A 9633-nucleotide genomic window follows, 5' to 3' on the forward strand; every position below is an offset into this window, starting at 1 on the left:
GTATTGAATGACGACTTAGATACATGTGTGGATACATAGACAAAACATTGTCCCTAGCAAGCCTCTAGTTGGCTAGCCAGTTGATCAAGGATAGTCAAGGTCTTCTGACTATGTACAAAGTGTTGTTGCTTGATAACTGGATCACATCATTGAGTGAATCATGTGATGGACTAGACCCAAACTAATGAACGTAGCATGTTGATCGTGTCATTTTGTTGCTACTGTTTCCTGCGTGTCAAGTATTTATTCCTATGACCATGAGATCATATAACTCACTTGCACCGGAGGAATGCCTTGTGTGTATCAAACGTCACAACGTAACTGGGTGACTATAAAGATGCTCTACAGGTATCTCCGAAGATGTCCGTTGAGTTAGTATGGATCAATACTGGGATTTGTCACTCCGTGTGACAGAGAGGTATCTCGGGGCCCACTCGGTAATACAACATCACACACAAGCCTTGCAAGCAATGTGACTTAGTGTAAGTCACGGGATCTTGTATTACGGAACGAGTAAAGAGACTTGCCGGTAAACGAGATTGAAATAGGTATGCGGATACTGACGATCGAATCTCGGGCAAGTAACATACCGAAGGACAAAGGGAATGACATACGGGATTATATGAATCCTTGGCACTGAGGTTCAATCGATAAGATCTTCGTAGACTATGTAGGATCCAATATGAGCATCCAGGTCCCGCTATTGGATATTGACCGAGGAGTCCCTTGGGTCATGTCTACATAGTTCTCGAACCCGCAGGGTCTGCACACTTAAGGTTCGACGATGTTTTATGCGTATTTGAGTTATATGGTTGGTTACCAAATGTTTTTCGGAGTCCCGGATGGGACCACAGACATCATGAGGGTTTCCGGAATGGTCCGTAAATGAAGATTGATATATAGGATGACCTCATTTGATTACCGGGAAGTTTTCGGACATTACCGGGAATGTACCGGGAGTGACGAATGGGTTCCGGATGTTCACCGGGGGGGCCAGCCCACCCGGGGGAAGCCCATAGACCTTAGGAGTGCCGCACCGGCCCTTAGTGGGCTGATGGGACAGCCCAAGAGGCCCTATGCGCAGGAGATAAAGAAATCAAATGAAAAAAGGGGAAGTGGGAAGGAAGGGAAGGACTCCACCTTCCAATCCTAGTTGGACTAGGATTGGAGGAGGAGGACTCCTCCCCTTGGTTCGGCCGACCCCTTGGGGATCCCTTGAGCCTCAAGGCAAGGCCCTTCCCCTCCCTCCTATATATACGGAGGTATTAGGGCTGATTTGAGACAACTTTGCCACGGCATCCCGACCACATACCTCCACGGTTTTTCCTCTAGATCGTATTTCTGCGGAGCTCGGGCGGAGCCCTGCTGAGATAGATCACCACCAACCTCCGGAGCGCCGTCCCGCTGCCGGAGAACTCATATACCTCTCCGTTTCTCTTGCTGGATCAAGAAGGCCGAGATCATCGTCGAGTTGTACGTGTGCTGAACGCGGAGGTGCCGTCCGTTCGGTACTAGATCGGAGCGGATCGTGGGACGGATCGCGGGACAGTTCGTGGGACGGTTCGCGGGGCGCATCGAGGGACGTGAGGACGTTCCACTACATCAATCGCGTTTCTTAACGCTTCCTGCTGTGCGATCTACAAGGATACGTAGATCAGAAATCCTCTCTCGTAGATGGACATCACCATGATAGGTATTGCGTGTGCGTAGGAAAATTTTTGTTTCCCGTGCGACGTTCCCCAACAGGGCCCGCGTCTCTTCGGTGTCCCTCGTCGTCCCCTTCCGGGCAGCTCCAGCCTCGGCGAATGGGTAGCTGCATCCCTTCCCGCTCACTCTGCTCGTCGTTGTCCCGACGGCTAAAGCCATGACAACTTGGATCTGCGTGCCTCCAGTCCTCGCTTGTCGACGCTGCTAGACGCAGTCGCCTCAGAACCCCCGCGTGGTTCACCTTGTTGCCCACCCTACCATGTACGCTTAAAAGCTTCCACCTTTTGCCTTATCCTATGCTTGTGGGTTCGGTGAAACCTTCCGTCGGCAGGTGCAGCCCCACCAACCCCTTCCTAACTTGTTGGTTCCGACCAGCGTTGGCCTTCCCATCTATGATTCTGAATTCGGCAGCTATGAGATCGCTCAGTTTCAGAATAGGAAGAGATCCCTCCCTGACTTGTCGGTGCTGAAAAATAACATATGTATATTAGTACTTGTCTAAGTTACTCTTCACTGTAACTAGCCTTAATAGCATCCAACTCGGCCAGAAGCTACCGTCAAAGCTTGTGACGGTAGCCACTGCCATGTCATTGCATTACCGCCGTTGACTCGGTAGCAAGTGAATTTGGCCCCGTGCTAGATCTAAAGAAAATTCACAAATATGTCAGATCTACAGCGGGGTAAGATCTAAAATAATCACAAATAGGCGCTGAACATTTGCATAAGGGTCAAAAAGTGAATTTGGCCGCGGATTGGGGCGTGATTGAATCGTCGTCGTGTGTGCTGATTCAGAAAAAACTGGTACTAGACTGGATTTACAGTTGCCAACGAAATTTACAGAATCTGTCCCGTTTGGTCGAAACAAGTGGATTTACAGAGTGGCCATGGATGATCTGATGCTTGGTTGAGAACTGCTAGCTCCTAGCTCTAGCTAATCTACGTGTCGAGCTCCAGGGGATCGGGGGAAGAGGAGCCACCAGCCGTCTTCTTCTTGGTCGCCGCCGTCTTGCTCCGGAACGGCCGGCACGCCTTGACGCTGAGGTCGACGGCTGCCGCGAGCGCGAGGAACATGGCGGCGTCTTCCATGCACATGACGTGCCGCGCGGCGAGGTGCACCAGCGGCGGCCTGCTGCTCGTCGCCGCCTCGCCCTGCACGCTGCAGCTCATCACGAACCCGCCGCCCGCGCACGACTCCCCCATGCTCGCTGCGCAGTACGACGACGACGGCGCCGCCGACGCCACTGCGTCCTCCGGGAGGATCGAATGTCTGTCCATGTCGATGGAGAACTCCCCGCCCTTATCGCAGCTCAGAGGCGTCTCGGACACGAGTACGCACGCGTCCCGCCGCTCCGGGAGGAGATGCAGTCGAAGGCACACGGCGTCCTTGCTGCCCGCCGGTGCAGCGCACTCCCGCCACGCCTCCAGCCGGCCCCATGGCTGCCAGCTCTCCGACGATCCCGTCGTGTCGGCGCGGACGATGAGCCACGCGCCTGGGTTCGACCGCGCCACCGTGTCGCTGCCCGTCGCCGGCACGAACGGCGTGGCCATGAACGCCGCGGCCACGGCGGAGCCCGACAGGTCGTGGATCGCCACCTTCCAGCCCTTCCTCTCCCTCCTCCTTCCCGCCATCTCCGTCTCCTTCTCCTCGCCGCTTCCGGAGCTCGACCAATACTTCCCGCCCAAATGATCCGGCTGCGTCGCCCTGCCAATACATCAGAGCAACCTCATCAAGCTTCTGGCAATACATTTTTGTTCAGAATTTCGTATGATGGCAGTGTCAGCAGCGGAGCACTCACCGCCTTACGTCGCGGATGAACTTGCAGCTAAAGATGGGCTGGCTGGCCCTGCCATGGAGCTGGACCACCTGCGGGTTCAGCGCGACCTCGTCCTCGAACCGGAACACGTACCGAGGGTCAGCCTCCACCCTCACTCTCGCGTGCAGCTCCGCCGCCCTGCCGACGCCCGTCCAGCCATGGTGAAGCAGTAGAGACTTCCCGTCGCGCCACTCCGGCCCGACCTCCACCCTGACCGCCCCGACCAGCCGCCGCTTCAACCCGGCGCAATGCCCGCCGCCGCTGCGCCTGCCCACGTACACAACGATCTCGAGGTACGGCGGCTCCGGGGCTCGGAAGCACCCCGGTGTCGACAGCGCCTTGAGACCGGGCTCGTCCAGGGAGAACACCGCCGCGTTCGCGTGCGGATCAAGGTAGAACTCTGAAGAATTTTCCAGAGGCACTGGAGCTATCTGAACAGGGAAGCCTCGGAGCCGGATCTCGCAGTGGCAAGCCTTTCTGGCGCTTGCGCCGGGGAGCCTCAGGCCAAGCTGCCCGACTGAGAGCCTCACAAATGTCTGGGGATCCATGGTGTGCGTCACCGGTCACCGGAAATTCTGGCTCCGCCTTATGCTGAAAATTTTGGGCATATCCATATTGTCAGAGTTAATACTTCCTCCATTTTTAAATACAAGGTCATTTACGTAGATGTAGCATTGCTCTTATCAAAACGAAACCTTTCAACTAATCTAAACATAAGTTTACTAAACCTTCCAACTAATCTAAACATGCCCCCCCTGATTTTTAGGGGTGGGTGGGCCTCACCCTTCTCTTAATCCAATCAGTTATTGTCAAGTCAGACTATCACGTAAACGTACGTGAATATTTACGTAGATGTAGCATTGCTCTTATCAAAACGAAAATCCTAAACCTACTAAAGCCTACATAAGTTTACTAAACCTTCCAACTAATCTAAACATGTCCCCCCTGATTTTCAGGGGTGGGTGGGCCTCATCCTTTTCTTAATCCAATCAGTTATTGCTAAATCAGACTATCACATAAACGTACGTAAACATTTACGTAGATGTAGCATTGCTCTTATCAAAATACAATTTGCAAAATTACAAGATCATTAACACTAATCGACGATGTTTGCCTCATAATACTACAGTAACAAAAGAGGGCATTAATTATCCCTTGCATGCATGCGAGAGTGAGATTATTAACTTGATGGACATTAATTTTTATCTTGATAACTATAACATAAGTTTGTAGGCTTGTATACAAAAATGAAGAGAGTATCAACGTAACACATCAGAGAATGAAATAAGCAACAAATATGCAAATGATTTAACAATTTTGAATTGCTTTTTTTTTATACAATTTTGCATCGCTGATGATAATGCAGATGATAATGCTAGTACGCATGCCACTATATAGTCCAAATATCATCAAACTTTTTAAGAGTGTACCCCCTCTATTTCATATAATTGTCTGTATTGACTATAAGACCTCTATGACAACTTTGTCAATTTTAACATATGTGTCAACTCAGTCTTTTGAAAATGCTCATGGGGATAGAATTTGCTTGCATAAAGGTGGGTGTATGTGTGTATGTATGAGCATCTACATTTGCATGTTAAAAAAAATTTCAAAATTCGCAAATATCATTACTATGCACGCATAACTTTAGTATTAATATGCCACTCCCTCATTTTCGAAATATAAGTCGCACCTCATTTTTTTTAGTCTTCATCGCCTAACTTTGAATCTAATACGTACTACTATTTTGACTACAAAATATGAAGAAAGAGCAGAATGGGGAAAGGAAATCAATGGCACGAGAGGTCATACTTTATAGCTACCTTACAGTTGGAACGTTATCGTACAGACAAAAATACTGGCATACTGTACTGACTCATTGTTTGCATAAATGAACATAGAAAATAAAAACAATGTTACCATAAAAATCACCAAATTATGATACAACGCCCAGTTTATAACGTTTTTTTGATAAAGCGCCAGTTTATAATGTAATTAGGAGAGAACACGACTTATTTGGCATTACCATGGATGGAGCACTATGAACCTGGTGATAACACAATGAACTTGGGTCACAGATCACAAAAAGAGTAGACTGCTTTCATGCTAACACAAACTCAAAAAACGGCAAAATGTTAGATTCAAGTGCTCAATTGGCACAACTATAAAATTGATCTTCCTACCCAATTGATTATCAATTTTATAGTTGTGGGCTCCTTTTCTAAAAATAAAAAAAAATAGTCGTGCCAATTGATCTTCCTACCCAATTGATTGTTAAAAAAAAAGAGACCAAACTGATAACGGAAATTGATCTTTGTAGCCGGTTCTTACTCTCACCAAATCGAGACTGCAAAAGTCCGAATACAACGGCCTGATAACTTTTAGCCATTCAACGCGGTTGACCAAACTGTCTGGACCGGTCCCGACGTTCAAAATCCCACAAACCAGCATCAAACAGGGGAGATTGGGCTAGACTGTGATAAATCGGGCGAACCGGGAAACCCCTCTCCTGTCGCGGTTGCTCTAAAACCCTCACACCATGCATTCACTCAACCTTGACACATAAACGCCACCCACATTCCCACTGTCCGGCTACTGAGAAACCTAGTCCTACTCGCCGACCCGCTTGCCCCGACTATTAAAGTCGCTAGGCCACAAATACAAGTCATCAGATCGGGATCTTTTGATCGTCAGATCTCTTCTCTCGTCCTCAACTTCAAGCCACGAACGTAAGCGCCTCGCCAGCCATCCTCGTCCAACATGCAGCAGCGTTCTCCACCCCTTCCCTCTCCCCCTTCCCCCCGGCGGTCGAGGGGTTCTTCTCCCGTCGCCCCCTCTTGCCGGATGTCCTCGCCGTCGGTCGCCGTCCTTGTAGAGCCAACAAACGAGAGCACCTTGTTGGCCGTCCTTGTAGAGCCAACAAAAGAGAGCACGTTGTAGGCCGTCCGTTGCAGCTTTTTTCATCAACAGTTATAACATTCTGCCATGTCAATGATCGCTTGCAGCTTTTTATATGTCTGATTGCAACTTTTTCATCAACGATTGTAACATTTTATGTCAACAGGTTGTAGCATTTCGCCATGGCAATGACCGCTTTCAGCTTTTTATATGCGTGGTTGAAGCTTTTTCATCTGGGTTTGAAGCTTTTTCAAATAGCCGTTGCAGCAATTTTGGGTGTCGTTTGCAACACTTGTACACGTGCAGCCCGGCCATGGCGACAGGCGACGAGGACGATGTGCGGATGCTGGATCCGACGATGCGGGTGGCCGACGGGAGCGGGAACTGGTGATGCAGGCGACCAACGGGGGCCGGGACCGGCGATATTGGTGGCAGCAGCGCAGGGGAGCGCAGATGGTGGCCTCCCTTGACCATGTGCCCCACCACGCGCGAGGATCGTTCCACCAGGATGAGAGGAGATCGCAGGATGAGAGGAGATCGCACGGATCGCGTGTGTCCGGCCGAACGTTCGGCCGACGCGCTGGCGGAAAACGTTTCCCTATCCTTTTCCTCTCCAACCCATCGCAACCCACCACACCTCCACCACCGGCCGCCACGAGGGTAAGACGTCGGACGCCTCTTGCTGGTGGCCGACGAGCGGCTTCGAATCACGAGGAGCTTCGGATCGAGTTGGCGTCGTTGCCCATGGTATCCGGGCCGCTCATCACACACAAAGTCTCCAAAGTCAAGTCAGAGCTGATCTCTTCGGACAACGAGGATGTGAAGACGGCACCCCTGCTCATTGTTGCTACTGCGACTGACGACGAGTCCGCGCGACATATGGAGATTGCACTCCAATAGTCATTGACCGATCGTAGTGATGCGTTCTCGTCTCCTCCATGAAACCAAGACGTCCAAATCGGACGCCGCATGAAGGAGGGGCTAGACTCCCCACCTTTGAAGGAGGAGCCACCCTCCCACAGATGCTTGCTGCACAGTCGGGGGCGGTTGTTCGCCGTGAAGGAGGAGCAGTCTTCATTGCCATCAAAGCCACACCCGCGCGTGGAATACTACCCTCAAGGTGCCAGAGCGGGGGCGCATCCTCCTTCGCAACCAACAAATGCCTCTGCAAGGTGGCGTGCCACGAGCAGCATAATGCAATGCACGCGACGACATTTTTGAGGAGTGTGTTAAACTTCATTACTAGCCAATGGCTCAAGAGGCCTATACATGGACACATAGGGGGTGGCAGTAATTTTTGAATAAACTGCGAAAGCCAGGAGTTGAACTCAAGATCTTAGGCTCTGATACCATATTATGCTTCATGCATTAGCCAACGCAAACAAAAGTCCAAACGGATGAAAAGGGCTAGGCAATCCCTATATACACTTCAACAGAGCGAGACGACGCTGGCCTGGGTGCTCGCGGAGGCTTGGACCATCTGTCGGTTCAAGACGATCGAGCACCCAGGCCCCCGCCACCCGCGCCGGCTCAATGACCAACTCCTCCACATGAGGCTGGTGCAATCTGAGGGCGCCGCCTTCATCTGAGCCGCCGACGTCGCCGCCTTCATGAGGAGGATGCGGCATGATTGTTGATGTGCCATTTGTTTGTGTGAACTTTTATGTTATGAATTTGGTTGGATGATTTTGAACATGGTTAGATGATGATGTGATGTGGCATGATTTCGAACTTTTATGTCATGATGAACTTGGTTGGTTATTTTAAGCTATGCTATGTCTTGTTTTGATATTTAAAATATCACCATATTATCAAAAATGAATATATTACGAGTGGCTGCTCGTGCATTGTAGTTTAACAAGCGTGCTGAAGTGGCTCGCGCGCTGTTGTTTAGCACGTCTGTTGAAACGGCTCATGTGTGTTATTTTTTGCAACGATCGCTGGAGTCAGCGCTCTTCGGCACGCTAAAAACCCTTATTTCGACCCGTCAAACTTTTTCTAAAGACATGAAACGGTTACGGGGCTGTTGAAGATGCTTTAAGGCAAAGCAAAGTCCAACTTTTTTTTATAAAGGACAAAAATGGAGGGGAAAGGAAAGAGAGAGAGAAAGAGAGGACGAGTTGGTACTACTACTACGAACTGTGATATGCTACTAGGGATTGGGGCCTCTTCTTTTCTTTTCCAACCTTTGATTTTTATTCATTCTCTTGTTCCACGGTGATCATATCTAGACGAAAATTAATAAATAAGCCCAATCCCAGATCCCCGACATATCCAGCTCACATCCAAAGCACAAATCGGAACCACAGAAAGTAACCAATAGAGTAATAGTAACTGACACAAAATCGCTCTGAAATTAAGCAAGAAATCGAGCTGCACCTGTCCTTGAGAGCTGGCTCCCAAGCCTCGGCTATTCTTCTTGCTCGCCCCCAAGAAGCAGCAGATCGATCGAGCACTATAGCTCAGCAGCAGATCGACTGAGCACTATAGCTCAGCCAGGCTACATGCAGCTCCTCCTCCGTGGCTGGCCGACGACGCCGGTACCCGGCTCGCCTGCAGGCAACCCATCGGTGACCCCGGCGCAATTCATGGCCGCCGAAGGCCGAGTCGATCCAAGGGGGAGAAGACAACGAGCTGGATGGAGCTAGCTAGCGAAGAGCAAGAAGAGAGCTGCTAGTAAGCGATAGAGAAGAGAGGGGATTGGGACGACGACGACGACGACGACCGCGGGCACTTATACTACCCTCGGAGGAATGCTAAGGGAAAGCCATTCATTGGCTTTAACTAATCAGTGGAGTAGGCAGGCAAGGCAGATCAGCTGGATTGGAGGAAGCAACCGGTGATTAGTATGGGGTAGTAGTACTAACTAATGAAGCCGCTGATTGGACTTGGGGTGGATATGGAGAGGTCGATACCGTACGTGATGACGAGCGGTGCTAGCTGGACTCCATAGCGCCCACTTGCGACCTCGCTTTCAGACAGCCAGGCATTGAGCAGCGACCGGCTTAAGTCAATACTCAATGATCCCTCCGGGTCAGTTTAAAGCATCTACATGTACGGCTAGCGATCCAGTCCCTCAAACGCTCACAATTACATCCCCGTTCATTGACCGAACATGTCTTAAATTATGTTTTTTATATCTATACTTTTCATATCAGATATCGTGTATTCATATTAGCTCACACGCTAGGAAATTAAGAAAGATATGTACATT

The 9633-nt window shown here is 50.1% G+C and overlaps 1 protein-coding gene across 1 annotated transcript; it reads right to left on the bottom strand.

Annotated features, from left to right (window-relative positions):
- Positions 1–2494: 2494 nt before the first annotated feature.
- On the bottom strand, positions 2495–9359 carry LOC123403636. Its single transcript, XM_045097558.1, has 3 exons — positions 8799–9359; positions 3504–4112; positions 2495–3409 (listed from the first exon to the last, which is right to left on the bottom strand). The coding sequence occupies exons 2-3, from the start codon at positions 4067–4069 to the stop codon at positions 2644–2646; spliced, it is 1332 nt and encodes a 443-aa protein (XP_044953493.1). The 5' UTR covers positions 4070–4112; positions 8799–9359; the 3' UTR covers positions 2495–2643.
- Between the last annotated feature and the right edge of the window lie 274 nt (positions 9360–9633).

This window comes from Hordeum vulgare, chromosome 6H, assembly GCF_904849725.1.
Source record: "Hordeum vulgare subsp. vulgare chromosome 6H, MorexV3_pseudomolecules_assembly, whole genome shotgun sequence".
Lineage (NCBI taxonomy): Eukaryota > Viridiplantae > Streptophyta > Magnoliopsida > Poales > Poaceae > Hordeum > Hordeum vulgare.

Bases quoted from the DNA above. Each gene is read 5' to 3' on its own strand.
- LOC123403636 (XM_045097558.1), bottom strand. From the start codon at position 4,069: ATGGATCCCCAGACATTTGTGAGGCTCTCAGTCGGGCAGCTTGGCCTG. The intron at 3,410-3,503 runs GTGAGTGCTCCG...ATGTATTGGCAG, and splicing joins TTCATCCGCGACGTAAGGCG to GGCGACGCAGCCGGATCATT.